The sequence below is a fragment of the Oryctolagus cuniculus genome, chromosome 1, assembly GCF_051225735.1.
Source record: "Oryctolagus cuniculus isolate XC-2025 breed Fujian yellow rabbit chromosome 1, ASM5122573v1, whole genome shotgun sequence".
Taxonomy (NCBI): Eukaryota; Metazoa; Chordata; class Mammalia; order Lagomorpha; family Leporidae; genus Oryctolagus; species Oryctolagus cuniculus.
Genome location: NC_142867.1, coordinates 225302351 through 225323330, shown reverse-complemented (window position 1 = coordinate 225323330; position 20980 = coordinate 225302351). Strand labels below are relative to the sequence as shown.

The following is a 20980-nucleotide window of genomic DNA, read 5'->3' as shown; positions in this document are numbered from 1 at the left end:
TATTTGTCAGAAATCGGGAGAAACAATTCTAAACATTTCAGTATCTGAGGATGTCAAATGTTTATGACCTAAGTTACACACTGATAATAATATGAAATTTGACCAGGAGATTGTTGGCTTTTTGCTTTTTTTTCTCTGTCACTGTGTTTGCTCCTCCTCCGCAACAGTGTAAACAAGAAATACAAATTGTCTTTCTGGACCTGGGTTGTGAAATCCTTATGAGGAGCTCACACAATGGTAAATATACCCTTGAACTAAAGCATTGGTTTTTGTTTCCCCCCTGCAGATGTTTTCAATTACTGAGACAATTGGCCAAAAATAAAGGCACAGTTACAAGCATCCTCATCAGACATGAGAACATTTTCTGTCACATCTGCCTGTAAATGTTCTGAACTATATTGATGCCAGATTTATTGGTCGTGCCAGCTGATCTATAGATTCTTTTGTGTATTAAACCAACCTTTTTAATGCATTGTGATTTGTGATTTTCCTGTCATTGTCCCTGTGGTATCCTGCTTGATTTGGTTCAGAACTCAAACAATTAAATTTTTTTTTTTTTGACAGGCAGAGTGGACAGTGAGAGAGAGAGAGAGACAAAGAGAAAGGTCTTCCTTTGTCATTGGTTCACCCTCCAATGGCCGCTGCCGCCGGCGCGCTGCGGCCGGCGCACCGCGCTGATCCAAAGGCAGGAGCCAGGTACTTATCCTGGTCTCCCATGGGGTGCAGGGCCCAAGCACTTGGGCCATCCTCCACTGCCTTCCCTGGCCACAGCAGAGAGCTGGCCTGGAAGAGGGGCAACCGGGACAGAATCCGGCACCCTGACCAGGACTAGAACCCGGTGTGCCAGCGCCGCAAGGCAGAGGATTAGCCTATTGAGCCACGGCACCGGCCTCAAACAATTAAATATTAGCCTACCATAGAGCTGCCATTGTGGCACAGAAGGTCAAGCCAACACTTGTGTTGCAGCCTGCCATATGAGTGCCAGTTGTAATCCCCACTGTTCTACTTCCTATCCAGTTCCCACAAATGTGACTGGGAGTGCAGTAGAAGATGGCCAAAGTACTTGGACCCCTGCTACCCACATGGGAGACCAAGATGGAGTTCCAAGTTCTTGGCTTTGGTTTGGCCCAGCTTCTGTGGCCATTTGGGGAGTAAACCAGCCAATGGAAGATTCATACTCTCCCTCTCTCCCTCCCTCCCTGATTGCCTCTCTCTCTCTCTCTTTCTCTCCCTCTCTCTCTCTCTCTGTCTCTTCCTCTCCCTCTCCTTCTGTAACTCTGCCTGTCAAAACAAATAAATAAGTAGAGAGTGACATTGTGGTTCAGCAGGTTAGCTGCTACCTGCAAGGCTGTCATCCCTAAGCCTAAGACAGCTAATACCTTTATAGCTTCTTTGTCTGTTTACTGGTTATTGGAAGCCCATTTCTAAGCCCAGATTCCTGGAAACATCTCAGTATCTGGCAGATTGCTCTGGGATTTCAGATCTGCTCTAAAGAGGATCAGTAGAGGCCTCACGAGCCCCAATTCAAAGGAGACCCATGCCAGGGAAGCCTCGGAAACATTTCCTGACCCAAGACAATCCACATATAGTCCAGGATGATAATCTTCTCCCATTGTGCCTTAAATTTAGAGTAGTTCCCTATTAAAAAAAGCCTAAAATAACCATTCTCATGCAAGTGGTGTTTTGAGATACTGCTCTTAAAAGAAACCCATAAAGTGGAGAAGAAAGCATGATAGGGCAGGACAAGAAACTAAGCAAATATGTGGTTTCTCCTGAGGTCTAGCATTAGCCTCATCACAGCCCACAAAGTTGTCCCACCTTGAGGCAAGGGAACTAGCCTGTTGTATCCCCCTGAATCAGTCAGTTATTGGTTGTGGACCAATCCCAGGGAGAAGGGGTAACTTCTAAGGCATCTTCTAGGCAGACTGTATTCTCTAGCTGAGATGAATAACCTGGAGAAAGGTAGAGTTAGGAAATTTAAGCACCCAATATTCACAGCATCTGTAGAAAGAGTATGCTGGCTCAGCAAAGATGATCTGGTCAGGGCATCAGCTGTATCTATTATGCCCAGAAAATGTGCGTGACCAGAATATTTGGTGTTCATGTCCAGCTTTGAAGCATTTTCCTAGAGACTCCTACTTAGGATATTTTTTCCAATTTGTTTGTCAAAATCAGGATTCTCCACTTTGAAGTCTACAATTACCTATGGATATTAAAAGGTTGTCATTTAAATTTTTAGATTTGCTTCTCACTGACTCTACTATCTGATATTAATAATTAACCTGAAGACTAATTTAACCAAAATTTTCAAGCTGAGTTCACAAAAAGAAGGGCAGTTTAAAGAAAGTTTGTGTTAATGATCTAATGCTATCCTGGCCATGGATACTTTAAGCATACTCTGTGTTTTCTTCTACTTGGGAAGAAGTTGGGGACAGGAACAAATGTAAGTGAAGGGTGTATTTTCATTTGAAATCCATCTTTGTTGTGTATGTACAGAAAGCAGAATTCAATCAGTGTTACATGAAATTAACTTCCTGCCTTTTTAGAATGCCAAGTGAATGTCCTCTATTCTCTAGCACCTGGTGGTTTACTCTTTTTTTTCTTTCTTTCTTTCTTTTTTAATCTGAGTGCTTTGGGAGCTTTGTATAACTTATGTTCTGATATTCTCTGTTTTACCCAGGCTCTTACCCTTGCTTCTGGACAAGAGTAACTTCCAGATTGGTGTTTTCTTTGAAAATAGATTCTTAGGGGGGCCGGCGCCATGGATAACTTGATTAATCCTCCGCCTGCAGCACTGGCATCCCATATGGGTGCTGGGTTCTAGTCCTGGTTGCTCCTCTTCCAGTCCAGCTTTCTGCTGTGGCCCGGGAGGGTAGTGGAGGATGGCCCAGGTGCTTGGGCCCTGCACCCACATGGGAGACCAGGAAGAAGCACCTGGCTCCTGGCTTCGGATTGGAACAGCTCCAGCCGTAGCGGCCATTTGGGGGGTAAACCAATGGAAGGAAGACTTTTCTGTCTCTCTCACTGTCGAACTCTATCTGTCAAAAAAAAAAAAGAAAAGAAAAGAAAATAGATTCTTGGGGACCTATGTCATGGCGCAGCAGGTAAAGCTGCTGCTTGCAACACTGACATCCCATGTGGGTCTGGTTTGTGTCCCAGCTGCAGTGGAAGATGGCCCAACTGTTTGGGACCTTGCCACCCACATGGGAGACCTGGAAGAAGCTTCTAGCTCCTGGCTCCATCCTGGCTAGGTGTGGGCTATTGTGGCCATCTGGGGAGTGAGCCAGCAGATAGAACATTCTCTGTCTCCTGCAGTGCCAGCAATATGGGTGCCAGTTTGAGTCCCCACTGCTCCGCTTCTGATTCAGCTCTCTGCTATGGCCTGGGAAAGCAGTAGAGGATGGTGGCCCAGGCCGTTGGGCCCTGCACCCATGTAGGAGACTAGAGGAAGCTCCCGGTTTCTGGGTTTGGATCAGCCCAGCTCCAGCCATTGGAGCTATTCAGGGAGTGAACCAGCAGATGGAAGATCGATATCTCTCTCTCTCTCTCTCTCCCTCTCCCTCTCCCTCTCCCTCTCCGTAACTCTGCCTTTCAAATAAATAAATAAATCTTAAAAAAAATACTGATAATTCATGTTGATTCTCCTAGGGTAAATTTTTTAAATTGTCTATTAACAAATTGACTATATTTTACTGTTTTAACAGGTATGTTGTCACAGCACCTAAAGTATTCTATGTTGGAGCCTCTGAAAATGTAGTAATTCAAGTTTATGGATACACAGAACCATTTGCTGTGACTGCTGCTATTAAAAGTTATCCAGATGAAAGTTTTGTATATTCTTCTGGCCAAGTTACTTTATCCCCAGAAAATAAATTCCAAAATTCTGCAAACTTAACTGTAGGTATTCATCTCATATTTTCTTCTATATGTCAAATGTTTCTTTATAAAATATATACATAGATAACAACATTGATTCCTTTTAGATATGTGGACACAAATATGCTATATATCATGCAATAAAGTGAACTCACTAGTTGATGTGAGATTAAGCACCATTATGTTTATATATATATATATATATATATAAAATGGGAAATGTTAAATGGTGAATCTGTTTCTGATTTGGGGATAATATACAGGTAAGGTAAAAGTCTGAAGTAGGTAAAGGTTATTAAGATGAAAGATTTGGCGGCGTGAGTTGAAAACTATCAATTGACTCATAAGTATTTCAAACTTACGTGATAAATACTAAGAAGAGATCATGTAGATGTTAAAACTTAATATAATATTAGGAATGCACACACACAAACATGAGTTTGGCTCTGTTGTTCTAAAGAATTTCAGAAAAAGGAATGGAGAACATTTTTAGCATTTGTTTTCCTAACTACAAACCATAAAATACTAATTCCATGGTCCTCTAAAATATTTTTTCTAAAATATGAAATTTTTTATATTTCTCTTTGGACTTTAACCAAAGTTTCTTTCAAATAAGTTTTTCAACAATGTATAAGGAAAACTAGAAGTGCGTACAACCATATTATTATAAAATACTGACCCAATGCAATGTATTTGAAGAGAGCCATATACAAATTATATAATGACTAATACTTAAGAAAAAACATTGGTTAAAAATGATTTAGACTTTCAGCATTTCTAAATATAAATATGAAGAGCATTTAGTTCATTTGCAATATTATGAGACAAGTCACTGAGTACTTTCTATGTGAGTTATGAATCCTCCCAATTCTCCTTCCCCTCCATTGCTGATAAGCATTTGAACTTTTGATCATTTGTCAGTGACTTTTGGTGTTTTGTCTGTTAAACATTGAATTTTTTTCAGTGATTGTCATTTAAATTAGAGATTAAATCTGGATTAATTTTAAAGTAACTTTTAAACTAAATTTGATAAGAAAATACAAATCAGAGGTATTTCCATAGAAAAATGAACTGTTTTATTTTACAAAATATTTATGTTTGTTAGAATATAAAGAGTTATTCAAATTATTAGCATGGATACATAAAAGGCAATGCTTTTATTATTTTAGAATTATAATAGTCCTCCACTAAATTTTTTTAAATAGATACAACCAAAAGATTTATCTGAAGCTGCAGTTTCACATGTGTATTTAGAAGTTGTATCTGTCCATTTTTCTAAAGCAACAAAAATTCCACTACGCTATGACAATGGATATCTTTTCATTCAGACAGACAGATCTGTTTATAACTTGGATGATTCAGGTAATATAACGAGGTAATTTTCATCCAAGGGAAGGGGGTGAGTACAGTCTCATTTTGGTAAATTACACCTGGCTAATAGGAGTATACTGAAAGCCATTGAAAATGCTGCTGATGGTATTGATGCTAACTTCTTGATAAGTTGATGATGGTCACCATAATTTTAGCAGTAGAACAAGGTCTCTGTCACTATACATGAAGCTCAGAGTTAGAACTGTCTCTTGGATACCTGGTCAGAGGATGTGTCCAAGGAAAAAGATCATTCTTGTGAGGCTTTCTCTCTCCCAGGTGTTTAAATAGTTAATCACACCTTTAGACATGCAGATTCTTGCCTGCTTCTTCCTTCTGAGTTAGAGAATGTTTCATTGATTGGGTTCTAGTGACACAATTAGTTCTTCCACCTCTATTTACAGAATTTCAGATACTAGATTCTTTTTTATCTAGCAGCGATTTAAAAATACAAAAAGTGAATTAGAAAATAGTAGTTCCTAATAATCTGATTCATATTTTAAATACATAAGTCAAACAATTTTTTAAAATCCATTAAGCAAATATTTTATGAAAAGTATTTTTTTTTCCACTATACTATAAAGGCAAGCTGTGACATCCTGATTGATCCTTTCTTTTAAGCTTGGATATTGTTTTGGACTTTGAAATTTTTCTGTGTCTTGTTTTACAGCATTATTAATAACTTTCAGTTTATTTAGACTTGGAGTTTCTTACAATGACAATTTTTCTTACAGTGAAAGTTAGAGTTTATTCATTGGATGAAGACCTAAAGCCATCCCAAAGAGAAGTTATCTTAACTTTTATAGTAAGTATACCATTAGGTAAATCAAATTTTGACCCTGGCATTTCTATTATAAGAACAAAGTTTTAATTATTATAAAACAAGTCACATATGCATTAATTTATTTTGTCAATATTGAATAATGGAAAACATTTATTCAGCATCTACTATGGGTATAATCTGGCAGTTTTATACTTCTCTTATCCTAAATAATAATTTTTCTGTGTAAAATAAATGTTAGTTGAAATATCTTTGAAAACTTCACTAAAGAACAGCGTTTGGTAGCCCTGTCTCTAAAGCAAGTCATATAATCAATTTGTATGCTTTTGCTGTCTGTGAAGCCTGGGCAGATGTGGGAAGTACTATGAGAAGGGCATGGCTTGTTACTGTTGTTACAGCTTTATAATGTCATTATCCTCCTCAATGGATGAGACAGCTAAGGGTTAGAGAAATTCAGTGATCACTGAGATCATTCTGATAACGTTTAGCTGAATCAGGATTCAAACCCAAGCCTGTGTCTCCAGAGTCAACAGTGCTTAGGCTCTCTCTGTTCATTTGGGGGATGATGGGATGTGTCCCTCCATGAACTTTCGAATTTGGAGACCAGGAAAGCACACATAACACACCAAACCAAGTGAAAGAGGATGTAGGACAAATAGCAGGCCAGCTTGAAAGGGAGGCAAAGCTGGAGATGAAGTTCCCCCTCTCTGAGAGGATTACTAGAGGACAAGATGCTAGTCCCAAACTGGGTCTGGAAGGAAACTATGGAGAGGGTTTGATAGAGAAAAGCTGGATTATGTTTCAGGTGTTGTACAGGGGGAGTTGAGTTCTGGAGCCAGGAAGATGCAAGAGGTGGAGACAACTGTGCTGTGACCCCAGCAGACTGGCCTGCAAACACTTTAGGGAGAGCAGTGGCAGGTCTGGGGAGTTGTGGTAAATCGTCTGGCCTCACAGATCCCACCATTCACTGGTTAGAATTTCCTGTGGAGAAAAGACATCAAGCAGGACAGAGGCGATTGCTATGGCACTGTCTGCATGTGTTCAGGTTTGCTGTCAAAGAGAAGAGGGAAGCAGAGGAGCATTTTGGCCATGGAGTGACATTAAAAAAATGGTGTTGTGCAGGTCTTCAAAGAGGGAGGTGCCTTTCTCTGAAGGGAGGAGAGAACCTCCACTTTGACTATGACCTTGTCTAAACAAGATAAGAGTCGGAGAACTCAAGGGGCTTCCATAGCCTTGGAAACTCATGACTGGTGCATAGGGAGATTATTGATGCCATAAACAGGAGTGTCAATTTGTAAAGTCAACAACAGGAGTCACTGTGCACTTACTCCTCATGTAGGATCTCTGTCCTTAATGTGCTGTACACTGAGGCTTAATGCTATAACGAGTACTCAAACAGTATATTTCACTTTGTGTTTCTATGGGGGTGCAAACGATTGAAATCTTTACTTAATGTACACTAAACTGATCTTCTGTAAAAAAAAAAAAAAAAAAAAAAAAAAGAAATTATCAATTCCCAACTTGACTCTCACTGGGATTAAACATGACAATAGGTCTGATCTGATTTCATCATGATTTAAAAAAAAATCATCTATTATTTTTCACTTTATGTTTCTGTGTGGGAACAAACTGTTGAAATCCTTACTTAAGGTATACTAAGCTGATCTTCTGTATATTAAGATAATCGAAAATGAATCTTGATGTGAATGGAAGGGGAGAGGGAGTGGGAAAGGGGAGGGTTGTGGGTGGGAGGGACGGTATGGGGGGGAAAGCCATTGTAACCCATGAGTCGTACTTTGGAAATTTATATTCATTAAATAAAAGATAAAAAAAAAATGGTGTTGTGGAAGATTATTCTAGAATTTCTGTGCAGGAAGGAGGAAGATGGGTAAGACACCTGCTGGGAGTTTAATGTGTCTTAAAGATTTATTAAAAGGCCTTTTTTCCCTAGAAAGTAATCTTTGTTAACCAAACTGCCAAGTGCCAGTTTTTGCCTCAGTGGGAGGCCAGCATCACACATGCTCAGTTTCAACAGAGACTCTTAGAACCTATTAATGAATATTTCTACAAGAACTATAAATCACGTTATGTTTATATATGGCTTCTGTAGTTACAGGTTTTCAAGAAAAGATTAAACTTGCATTTGTTTTTTCTTTTTGCTCAAAGGATCCAGAGGGCTCAGAAGTTGCCATGGTAGAAAAAAAGTTACACTGGAATTATCACTTTTCCTGACTTCAAGATTCCTTCTAATCCTAAGTATATCAAATTATTTGTTGGTAAAGTTATTTCTTATAAAAGCAGTGGATTCACCCAGGGTCACTGAAGAGCCAGTGGAGCTATTACACTTAACTGAAGTGTGCTGATGATGTTGGCTGTTGTTGTCAATCCTAATGAATAACCTAAGGGAAGGTGGCACTTGCTTGGGCTCTTCTGCGTCAAGGCAGGGGGACTGATATAATACTGTCAGCTCTGGGCACCACAGTAGTCATCTCTAATGTAAAGAGCTCTTTCCATGGCAATGTACACACAGTGAACACAGTGGTAATACAGATCCTGGCCCCCAAATGCTGAGAACGCGACAGAAAAGAGAGGAGGGAAAGAATAGACAGAAGATGTCAACTAAGCGTGTGTTTCATTTTCCTTAAAAGTTTTATAATTTTCTCTGACATTTTAGTTCATATTCCCAGAACATGTAAGATATTTTGAAATATGATTTGAGATTTGTATATTATGTAATGCCTTAAAAGTATAACACTTCAAAGAGGTAAGGGAACTGGCATTTATGGATTTCCTACCATGTACCACACACTGGGCTGGGTCATTTATTTATTTGAGAGGTAGAATTACAGAGAGAGGAGGAGACAGAAACAAAGGTCTTCCATCTGCTTGTTCACTCCCCAAGTGGGTGCAATGGCCAGAGCTGGACCGATCTGAAGCCAGGAGCCAGGAGCTTCCTCCGGGTCTCCCACGCGGGTACAGGGGTCTAAGGACTTGGGCTATCCTCCATTGCTTCTCCAGGCCATTAGCAGAGAGCTGGACTGAAAGTGGAGCAGCAGGGACTCGAACCAGTGCCTATATGGGATGCAGGTGCCTCAGGCAGAGGCCTAGCCCACTATGCCACAGCACCAGCTCCCCCTCTGGCTGGGTACTTTATCACTCTCATTTTCAAGATAAGTAAACTAAGGCTCAGAGAAATGTATAGGCCTATCAACTTCAGACATGGTTAAATAATGAGGCCAAAATAGGAATCAAGATCTCTCTGAGGGCAAGGCTTATCCTTGTTCCTGTTTCTATCATACAGTTTCTCTAAAAACAAACTTATGCTTGGAGCCTGTGCTGTGGCTTAGCTGGTAAACAGCCACCTGAAGTGTTGACATTCCATATGTGTGCAGGTTTGAGTCTCAGCTGCTTTACTTCCTATCCAGCTCCCTGCTAATGGCCTGAGAAGGCAATGGAAGATGACCCAAGTATTTGGGCCCTTGCACCCATGTGGGAGACCTGGATGAAGCTCTTGGCTCCTGACTTAGGTTTGACCCACCCCTGGCTGTTGTAGCCATTTGGGGAGTGAACCAATGAATGGAAGATATCTCTCTCTCTCTTTCTGTCTCTCTCTCTGCCTCTCCCTCTCTAGTTCTGCCTTTCAAATAAATAAATAAATCTTAAAAAATAATCTTATGCTGGCTTTGAGTTATAAAATTTCCAAAACTATATGTTTATATCATTGTAGTTGGGTTTAATCTGATCAAATGGTCCTCAAAATGTAGTCTTTTCTGGCAAATTATGTTGTAAATATCTAGTAATCAGTTATCCATCCATTATGATTAAACTCAAGATTGGTTCAAATGACTAATCAATATTTTAAAATATTTTCTACTTAAATATGTATTATGATATACTAGCAAAAGAGCCCATAGCATGAAAATAAATGTCAATATGTTTACAATTTTCATAAAATGCATTTTTAAATAATTTTAAAATGTCTTCCAAATATTGCGTATTAGGTTGTATATAAATCTTAAGCTGTTGCAGGGTCATCTAGGCATGGAGTTGTAGTCAATGGCCTTGGACCAAGTTTGAGTCCCTGCTCTACCATGATACTATCTGTGTGTTTCTGAACAAGTTTTTTTTATCTCTCTGTGGCTGAGTTTTCTGGTGACAAAATAGAGATAATAATATAATGTATTCCATAGTATTTCTGTGAAGATTGAGCCAACACATGCAAAGTAGTTAGAACAGTACCTGACCCATAGTATGTGCTCCTTTGAATATTAGCTACAATCATTGAGTGAATTAAAGGTATGTTACTTGAGGATACCTAAAATTTTTGATGTGTTGCTTTTATAGATATGGTTTGTGGACTATTAAAGCAAAATACAAAGAGGACTTCACAACAACTAGAACTGCGTATTTTGACGTTAACAGCCGTGGTACTGATGTCCTTCCAAGATCTATGGTTCTCTGTTGCTGTTAGAGATTGTCAAATCTGATCCCCTAAGTTCTAGCAGTTGTTTCCTCTGAACTGAGATGATAATGCCACCTCTGAATCTCAAGCTCAGTGCTCCTTCCCATCAGCCCCCATAATCAATGATATGTTTGGGAAATTACAATGTTTGGGGAGCAAAATGTGTTATATGTATTTTGGAGATACTCATTTCAGTTGTGCTAATAATTATACATAGCTACTTTGTTCATTTCTCATGTGAACTTTTTCTAATGTTAGCTTATATGCTCATATGTAAGCTTTATTTAAGCCAATTTTCTGGCAACCAGATTGATCACAAAAGGAGGAGTATTTATAACTTGGAAAAAAGACCAAGCACATGTTAAACTTTGAAACATTTAACATGCTAAGCTACAGCAACAAAATACCCTGTGAAGCAATGTAACTCTACTTTGGAATTGTTTATTAACTCTCTTGGATATGTTCATGGTTACAAAATTCTGGTTACAAAGGTCCTTGCTCTGATTTTTTGCTTGTACCCGGAAGGGAGAAGCAGCCAGAACAGTGAGTCACTTGCTTTCCCCATCTATAGCCAGCCTCTCACCACCTGTGCTGGTCACTCTGGAGCTAAGTCTCACTTCTCTCCAAAGGGCAGCCTTCTCCTATTGGGTTAAGCATCCTTCAGAGTGTGGTAAATAGGGCTGGGAAGCCTAGTATTATTTCTTGAGTGGATAAGAAAAAAAATAGCTCCATAAGCAGTCAACATAGTATTATTTGTGAATTATAGCATCAAAGAGATAGAAATTCTAAAACTTCCCTTTGTTCTAATTTTCATTTTTGTAAGAAAGTCATTTTCTACAGCTAATAACTAATAACTAGAGATGATATCTTTCCTAGATGAGAGCTGAGATTTCTGCTCAAATTTTGGACACTGAATCAAATTGCTAAACACAAGAGACGTGCCAAAAAATAAAGGCTTTCCAATTTAATAAACATTAATGAAACTTACTGCTGGGGGGAAAGTTTGCACAGATAAACAAGATCAGGACTTTGTCCTTACAGAGCTTAGGCTCTATGACAGTAGCCCAAGTGGCTCAATACTGGCCAGGGCTGTTGGAACAGAAAGATGAGATTGATCACTGTGGAAGATAACAAGGTTTTCCAGGGATACTGATGATTATGATGAAGGGAAGACTATTGGTGTTGCTGCTGTTCACATACTTCATTATGCCAAAGCATTCCTCACTTGAAATACAGTTATAATTTCAGCTGTATTTTTTTTTATTTGCACTTAGATTTGTATTTGAAGAAACCACAATTGTATATTTTAGTGGAACCGGAAAATTACTTCATTAGCCATAAAAACTTTGAAGACTTCAAAATTACTATCAAAGCTAGGTAAGAAAGTTTTTATTTTCAAGTCAGTCTATTCCCTGAGTGTCAAACATACTTCATTTCAAGGTCGAATATGACTTGATTGGCAGTGCTTGCCCCGGGGCCCTAGGTTGAGAAACATCTTCAGGCTCAATGTAGAAACTATTGTAATTGAGCCTATCTACCATAGTTGTGGGTTCAGGTGTATTTTCATGTAGTATATTTGCTGACTCCAATCTTGCTATTGTCGTATAATTTCATAAGCAAAATATGCTAAAGATTGAAGAGCACAGTGACTATTCAGGTGGTTATACTATAAACTATAAAAACTGTATGAAAACATTCTCTTCTCTTATTTTTGACATTTAATATCAGTTGACACACAACTTAATTATCAAAATCAGTTGTAGAATTGATTGAATTGATTCAGAAATCCCAGTTGGCAGATGAACTATGGAAAATTATTTCCTAATGGGGATACTGACTTGCCTGTTTTACATTTAAATAGAGAAAGTTCATGTTTTTCTTTGACTGAAAGGAAAATATGGAGCCCAAAGAAAATAACTTGCCCCCAGAACATATGAGATGGACATGATGCTATCCCTTTTGCTAAAGAGGAGCAGCAGCGAGCGGATCTCTATTGTTGCCACATCATGTCATCGTCATGGTATAGTGTGGCCAGTTACAAAGAGAGCTGGGTCCTAAGTGCAGTTCTCTTTTAATTCATTATGAGCATTAAAAATATGGGAAGTTGGGCAAGTTCTTTTCATCCCTCTGGTACTCACTTTTCTTACTTGTCAACAGAAATAAATATACTTGCATTAGCTCTGCCACTGCAGAGTGTAAGGATGAAATATAAAACTGGTTGTGAGCATTGTTCCAAGAGTAGAAGACAGTTTTCACGTGGTTGTATTTTATCTGCATCTCATTTCTATAGTTGCTTTATTTGAAAAGGGGGTTAATTATTGCATTCTCTTTTGACAGATATTCTTACTATAAGAACGTAACTGAGGCAGAAGTGTCTGTCTTTTTTGGAATCAGGGATGATTTATATGATAGTAGAAAAGAAATGATGGATAAAGCAACACAAAGGATCCAGGTAAGCAGGGATCAAGCTATGATCATAGAAATGGAGAATTCAGTTCACCAGAGTACAGAAATTAAAAATGGACTTTTACCTCCAAATGCTCACAGAACTGAAAAACAGTAATACTTTGGGCTTAGGAAGTTCCACTACTGGAAACAGACAGTTACAGTGATATTTGTTTTCAATTTGGTGACCTGGGTTTGTAAAACCTAGTTCCAGTGACAGTATTATTTCTTTAAGGATATAAATAATATCCTTGAATATACATAATATCCCATCAGGTAGAAAGTGGTACCCAAATTTTAGCCTCAGATTCCAAACATAATTTTGAATCAGATGATCTTAGTCCACTGAGCATCTGTGTACGTGATCCTGCAACTTAACCCAAGGCTTTTGACTGAAAAGAAATGCCCTAAATATTAATCACTTATAACTCATGAAATCAAGCTTATGCTTTGTATTACCCTTAGCTATAACCACAATGTTATTTCCAAGAAGATTTGCAGACTGATGAAAGCAAAATTTGTTGTTTCCTCTTGATAAATTCTTTTTTAATATAGTTTCTACCTTTTTGTTCTCCCCATTGAAAAATAGCTGATCAATGGAGTCGCACAAGTCAATTTCAATACTTCAAAAGCAATTAAAAACCTGCCATATGAAGGTCTAGAAGATTTAAATAACAAGTACCTTAATGTTTTTGTAGAAGTAGAAGAAAGTACAGGTGAGTTCATGTAAACTAATCTATAAAATCACTTCTCACAATTTTTTCTTCTTCCAAATTTTGGATAGAAATCTGCAACCTATTATTGGTACATTCCTGCGCAAAAACATTTATCAGATATGGCCCACCAAGATATTGTCTACCTGCTCCCTTCAGGAGAAATGCTCATGAAAGGCATATTTGTGCAAGATGGTTACCTATTCCCTTGTTGGTGGGATAGCCTTCTCTGTTGTTAAAAACTATTGGTAATACCAGAAAATTTTACTTGAGTAAATAAATGAGATGGTAGAATTATTTATATTGCAGAAGAATCCCATGGTTGTTTGGATTTTTGCTTTATTATTAAATATTCAACACATATCTCTCACCACACTACCTGATGTTTCTTTGAATATTGCCTTGCAAATGAGAACAAGCTTTTCACACTTGTACTATGGTTTGCATGTGATTTGGCCCCCATACATTCAATTTAGTCTCCAAAGTCTTATGTTAATGGTAATAAAAGGATGGCAACGTAATCCGATTATGATGTTTAGAGTTGGAGCTTTGCAGAGTGATTAGATCAGACAGAGAGGAGGCCCCATGATCAACTCCCAGTGGCTTTCTAAGGAAAGAGATAGATAGAAACACATGATCTCTGTCTTTTACTATGTAATATCCTGTGCCACTCTGGAACTCTGCCAGCAGGAATACCATCATCACAGGCCAAGTCAGGAGACCTATCTGATATTAGTCCATGAGTCTCTATAACCATGATCCAAAATAAGTTTCTGTGTTCATATAAGATTAGGCTGTCTCAGGCATTTCTTTTTTTAAAAAAAGATTTATTTATTTTATTTGAAAGTCAGAGTTACACAGAGAGGAGAGGCAGAAAGAGAGAGAGAGAGAGGTCTTCCATCCGATGGTTCACTTCCCAATTAGCTGCAATGGCTGGAGCTGTGCTGATCCGAAGCCAAGAGCCAGGAGATTCCTCTGGGTCTCCCACGTGGGTGGAGGGGCCCACGGTCTTAGGCCATCTTCCTCTGCTTTCCTAGGCCATAGCAGAGAGCTGGATCAGAAGTGGAGCAGCCGGGTCTTGAACTGGCTCCCATATGGGATGCCAGCGCTTCAGGCCAGGGCGTTAACCCGCTGCGCCACAGTGCCGGCTCCTGTCTCAGGTATTTTCATTATAGCAATGAAAAATTTTCTACTATGGTGTCTCTTGTAGCAGGATTTTCAACTCATTGAGGGCATCTGATTATGTGAAGAAAAGAATGGGACAAATAATCTGACAGATAGTCTAGAACAGGGCACTGTAGTTGAAACAAATGAATGGGCATCTTATCAACCTCTGTAAAATGTGCGTTGCTAGTTCATAATGGCCAGGATCTTTCAGAGGGATCACAGAAATCAGACTTTGGGTAAAATTGTATGGGAAGTGACCAGAAGATGAATGAATGGCTTGTCCTTATCCAAATAATTAAATAAATAGAACAGGTACTCACATAGGTCACTGTACTACATTGTTTTTGGCAAATCTGAAAGCAATGCATGTTATTCCATTAGGTGAATTCTTCAAAGAAGCCAAAGAAACTGATGTGAAATATGTTCTCTTTCCCTACACACTGAATTTGGTGGCTACTCCACTTTTCCTGAAGCCTGGGATTCCATATTCCATCAAGGTTGGATGATTATAAAATCTAATATGACTTAATTTTACTATCTACCAATAGGCTGCTTAATCTGTAGATGGCAGAAGAGAAGAATCTCAGAGAGATCTTACTCCTCTGTGACTTCCAGCCCAGACAATTAAATGTAGAAGAGACTTTGGTGGGTGGGTAAGCAATAGGACAAGGCAACCAATATGGCTGCAATGGAAAACAGAGCTCAGATTTAAGCCTGGAAATAATCCTACCCAATCCATGGCCTAATTACAAGTGCATAGCACAGTGTCCTGCTCTATTGAACATTCAATAACTATACATTGAATTGAGTTAAATGTAATACTATTATATATACCTGGAGTGGTGAAAACACACTGGGACAACCCCATCTGATTACTGAGTTAAATATTGTCAAGTTTGTGTTTGAGAACAAAAGAGAAAGTTATTTTAGGATTTTCTTGATATGGATTTGATCCAACAGGTGCAGGTGAAGGATGCCTTTGCCCATTTTGTAGGAGGGATTACAGTAATCTTGAAAGCAAAAGTTGTTGTTAAAACTCAGGCGAAAACTGATCTGGAGCCAAGGAAAAGTAAAACAAATTATCACGATGGAGTAGCTTTGTTTGTGGTTAACATTCCCACTGATGCAACAGCGCTGGAGTTTCATGTGAGTAGAATTCTCATTTGTTGTATCTCCTAACATCTCTTCAGTTTGTGTAGTAGTTAGTGTCCAGACAGATGGGGAAGATTTTATGTGTACATCTAGCAAACTTCTCTGAAAGGTCTGACCTGTGGGTACAGAAAATACAATCTAGTGTGCTGAGTATTCCACAAAGGGAATCAGTCCATCAATTTTGTATTTAGGATATGTTTTCTTTTTATGCTGAACATGATACTATCCAAATTTGAAAATTTTAGAACAACTGCCAGTAGGATACAAAAATGCAGACACTTCTCTTACCCATTATTTCCACTAAAGAACTGTCCACATTCCTTTGCCTCTTCCCACAGCCCTTAAAGCTACTAAAAACTGGCTTTAGCCCTCACCGTTCCACTGAAACTGCTCTTACCTAGATTATACATGTACATCAAATATTTTTCATTTCTATTTTTTTCTTGCCTTCTCTGAGACATCTGGTGCGATTGATTGTGGGCTCTGTCACTCCATGTTTCCTTGTTTTACATTTTCCCTCATTGTTCTTTTCTTTATAGCCTTCATTTTGAAACCATAATCCTTGGCTTGCCCTCTAATGGGAGTGATAATATCCTCAGAGTTTAATGCAGACCATCCTGTCTTATGTGATACATCCACTTGGTGACTTCATCAGCTCTTGGAGCTTATGCTTAAGACTCATCCTAGGCGGAGAATCGTAATGCAGTGGGCTTAGCTGCCACTTGGGATGTCTGCATCCCGTATCATAGTACAAGCTGGATTCTCAGATACTCTATTTCAATACAACTTCCTGCTAATGCTCTTGTGGACGCAGCAGATGATGGCCCAAGTACTGGAGTCCTTAGCATATATCTGGAAGACCCAGATGGAGTTCTGGGCTCCTGGCTTCAACTGTCGCAGACATTTGGGGAGTGAACCAGCAAACAGATGATCAATCTCTCTTTCTGTCTCCCACTCTTTTACTCACTCACTCTGCTTTTCAAATAAATAAATAAAACTTTTTTAAAAAAAAGTTTGTCCAAGGTACTCAAGAGCCTTTTAGACGCTGCCTTCTCCCTTTCTTTTCCTTGGATGTTTCAAAGAAGCGAAACCATTACTTTGTCCAGAACTCAGGACTAACTGCAAACCTGAAACCCAGACTTCCCCTGGACGGTTTGTTTCAGTGGATGGTCCCACAGCCATCTGATTTCTCACTCTTGTGCAAGTCACCCCTCTCTTTGTAGCCAATGGGATAATGTGATCTTTTTGAGACCCAAGTCCGAGCTTGATTGACCTTGTCTCTGTTCCCTTCTCCAAACTTATCTCTTACCACTCTTCGCATCACACCCCAAACTCCAGCATCCTGGACAGTTTGTAGCTCCTCAGCACTCTGCTATTTCCATAAGGCTTTTGCTGCTCTACCTTGGATACTCCTCAGTCTTTATTTAGAGTTTAATTTTTAAGTTGCATCCTCCAAGGAGCCTTCTCTATCTACTCTCTGCTAATGGGGTAAGTATTCCCTACTCCATTTTTGTCTCACAGAGTTTGACTTTCCTGAGGGCAATAGCTGTTGTCTGTATGTTCATCTATGTATCCCCATCAACTAGCATAGTTCCTGACCCATATTAAGAACAAGTGAAATTGGTAGGTGAATGCATAATATATCTCTTTCTAAACCTAAACAAGGGCAAAATGTCTCTCTTGTCTCTAATAGCATGAACCATTTTGTCATTTCTCCCAGCTTCAATCTGACCGACCCTTAGTTGTTTGTGAGACCTTGGGGGTGTGAATTAGTGAATGGCAATAATCTCGCTCTTAAAATTACTTTCACCAGCAAATTATATATAATTCTTTGGCTTCAAATAACAAATAGCTGGTTTCAGCAACTTGTTCAATCGCTAACAGAATGTGACACATATGTTTGTGGAGTTCTTTATGACCTTGCACTTCCCTCTCAAGAACAGATCTTGTTTATGCTCCTAAATTCTTCTCCTTGTCTCTTTCCTAAGAGGCAGTAAAATTATTCACCATCATTTCCACTCACAACATCTCCATCAAATTTTAAGAATTATTGTCAGGAATGACATGGGCAAGGTGGCAAAGTAGGAGATGCCAGCTTTTGCTGACTCACTCTGTAGAGGACGGCAGCATCTTTCAACACTGAGGTAAACAATTGCCATCCCTGACAAGGGCCCTGAGGAGGACTTAGCTGCTTTCTCCCCTCTTCCCTCTGCCCTTGTCCCTAACCAACCATCTAACTGAACAAACAAACAAAAGCCAGCTCTTTCTTCTATTTTGGGACCAGAGCTCCATATCCTCCCAGTGTCATATGTACCCCCCTCACCACAGAGCCATGTACTTCATGGTGCCCATGCTCCAGATCCAGCTCCACAGTTTCTCTGAAATTGCCAGCATTTTAGAACATGACTCTGTGGCCATACCTCATGCACGTGGGCCTCAAGGGTGCAGCTGCTGAAGCTGTGGACTGGCCTGGGGTGGCCCTGGGACCCCAGAGCCCAAGTTGCCCTGTTTGCACCTGTCCTGCAGATCTGGGCTCCACAGCCTCTAAGTGAACATTTATGCTTCTGGCTTTTCAGCCACTGTCACAAAAACACTAACTCACTCTCTATACCTTGAGTTGCGTTTTCTTCTCATAGGCCAACCGCTCAGTGTCCACATCATATATGTCCTTGAATAGCCAAAACAATCTTGGGCAAAAAGAATAAAGTTGGAAGCATCACACTACCTGATTTCAAAAATATGCTACAAAAATATAGTAAATTAAACAGTATTGTATGGACATAAAGACATACACAGAAGAATGTAGCAGAATAGAAAGGCTAGGAAAAATACATGTATTTACAATCAATTGATTTTGAACAAAGATGCCAAGAACATAAATGCAGAAAGGACACCCTTTCAATAACTGGTGCTGAGAAAACTAGATATCCACATGGCAAAGATTGAAACTGGGCCCTTATACCATACATAAAAACAAATCCAAAATATATTGATTTAAGCACAATATCTTAAAATGTATAACTACTAGAAGAAAACATAGGGGGGAAGCTTTATGATATTGGTCTGAGTGCTAGTTTTTTTGGATGTGACCCTAAAAGCCCAGACAATGAAAACCAAATATAGAATAATGAGATTGTAACAGAAGAAACAATTAACAAAATGAATGGCAGCATATGGAATGGGAAAATATTTGCAAGCCATATATCTGACAAGGGGTCAATACACAGAATACAAAATGAACTCAAAACAACTCAACATGACAATAGCTAGATTAGAAATGCACAAGTAAAATGAACAGACATTTCTCATAAGAAGACACAAACAGCCAACAAACTGTATGAAAAAATGCCCAGCGACAGTAACCATCGGGGAAATGCAAATTAAAACTATGATGAGCTATTAGAATGGCTCTTATTAAAAAGATGGAAGATAAGTATTGATGAAAATCTGGAGCAAATAAATCCTTGCACACTGTTAGTGGGAATGTAAATTAGTTCAATGATCATGTGAAACAGTATGAAGTTTTCTTAAAATATTAGAAATAAAACTACTGTATATACCACTCCCATGATTGAATATATGAGGATATTTCAAAAAGTTCATAGAAAATGGAATTTAAAAATAAGTTTATTTTGGTACAGAAAAAAATTTGAAATCCGTGCATAGTTTTTCTATAATATACACTTTAATGGTTTTTTTGAAGACACCTTGTATGCATTAACCTCAATTTTTTTATACTAAAATAAACTTGTCTTTTAATTCCAGTTTCCATGAACTTTTTGACACACCCTCATCTATTCAAAGTAAAGGAAATCAGAATTTCACTGAAGCATTATTTACACTAGCTAGGATATGGAATCAAAATAAATATCAATCAACAGATGACTACATAAAGAAAATGAGGTATATATACACAATGGAATACTATTCAGCCTTTAAAAGAACAGCTTGTCATTTGTGACAACATAGATGGACCTGGAGGACATTATGTTAAAGTGAAATAAGCTAAACACAAAAAACAAATACCACATAATCTTACTTATGCATAGAATTTTAAAAAGTCAAATCATAGAAGTAGAGAGTGCTAGTTACCAGGAGCTGGGGTAGGGAGGGGAATGTTGACATTTCTTCTAAGGATACAAAGTTTCATTTAGACTTAAGAATTAAGTTCATGGGGTCTACTGCACAGCAAGTATCACCATATAACTACAGTTAATAACAATGTATAGTATGCTTGAAGTTGCTAAGAGAGTAATTTTAAATATTCTCTCTCTCTTTCATACACACACACACACACACACACATACACAAAAGTCAAGAATGTGAAGAAGTGAATATATTAATTTGTTTTAGTTATCCCACGATGTATACATGTATCAAAACATCATATTCTGCATATGTATGTATACATCTTTTGTTTTTCATTAAAAAAAAAGTGCTATTTAGGGACCGGCACTGTGGCTCACTTGGTTAATCCTCGGCCTGCAGCGCCAGCATCCCATATGGGCACCGGGTTCTAGTCCCGGCTGCTCCTCTTCCAGTCCAGCTCTCTGCTGTGGCCCAGGAATGCAGTGGAGGATGGCCTAAGTGCTTGGGCCCCTGCACCCGCATGGGAGACCAGGAAGAAGCACCTGGCTCCTGGCTTCAGATTGGAGCAGCTCCAGCCGTAGCGGCCATTTGGAGGGTAAACCAACGGAAGGGAGACCTTTCTCTCTCTCTTACTGTCTATAATTCTACCTGTCAAATAAATAAGTGATATTTACTCACCACTTTGGAAAAAAAAAATTATTGACACAGCCCCCTCCACATTCTCCCTCTCTTCAAATACCTAGTTTCTGCCAGCCTGTGGCAGGAATTGAGTCAATAAGTTGACATGCCAATGAGAAGAAAGCCAATTCTAAAACTTATCTTGGACTCCTCTGGAGCAGCCTAGATTTACACAGTCCATTTTATTATTTTTAAATCAAAAGCCTTTCTAGGGGCCAGCACTGTGGCTCACTTGGTTAATCCCCCGCC

At 38.9% G+C, this 20980-nt stretch overlaps 1 protein-coding gene across 1 annotated transcript in view; it reads left to right on the top strand.

Annotated features, from left to right (window-relative positions):
* The first annotated feature begins 2322 nt into the window (after positions 1 to 2322).
* LOC103352041 (complement C5) overlaps positions 2323 to 20980 on the top strand; it is a 54898-nt gene continuing 36240 nt past the window's right edge. The window contains 12 exon segments of the mRNA XM_089301775.1: positions 2323 to 2443; positions 3705 to 3897; positions 5082 to 5238; positions 5979 to 6049; positions 8192 to 8223; positions 8225 to 8281; positions 10370 to 10452; positions 11762 to 11864; positions 12825 to 12939; positions 13522 to 13648; positions 15194 to 15309; positions 15773 to 15958. Of these exon segments, the coding sequence (XP_089157901.1) occupies positions 2379 to 2443; positions 3705 to 3897; positions 5082 to 5238; positions 5979 to 6049; positions 8192 to 8223; positions 8225 to 8281; positions 10370 to 10452; positions 11762 to 11864; positions 12825 to 12939; positions 13522 to 13648; positions 15194 to 15309; positions 15773 to 15958 (1305 nt within the window). The 5' untranslated portion in view covers positions 2323 to 2378.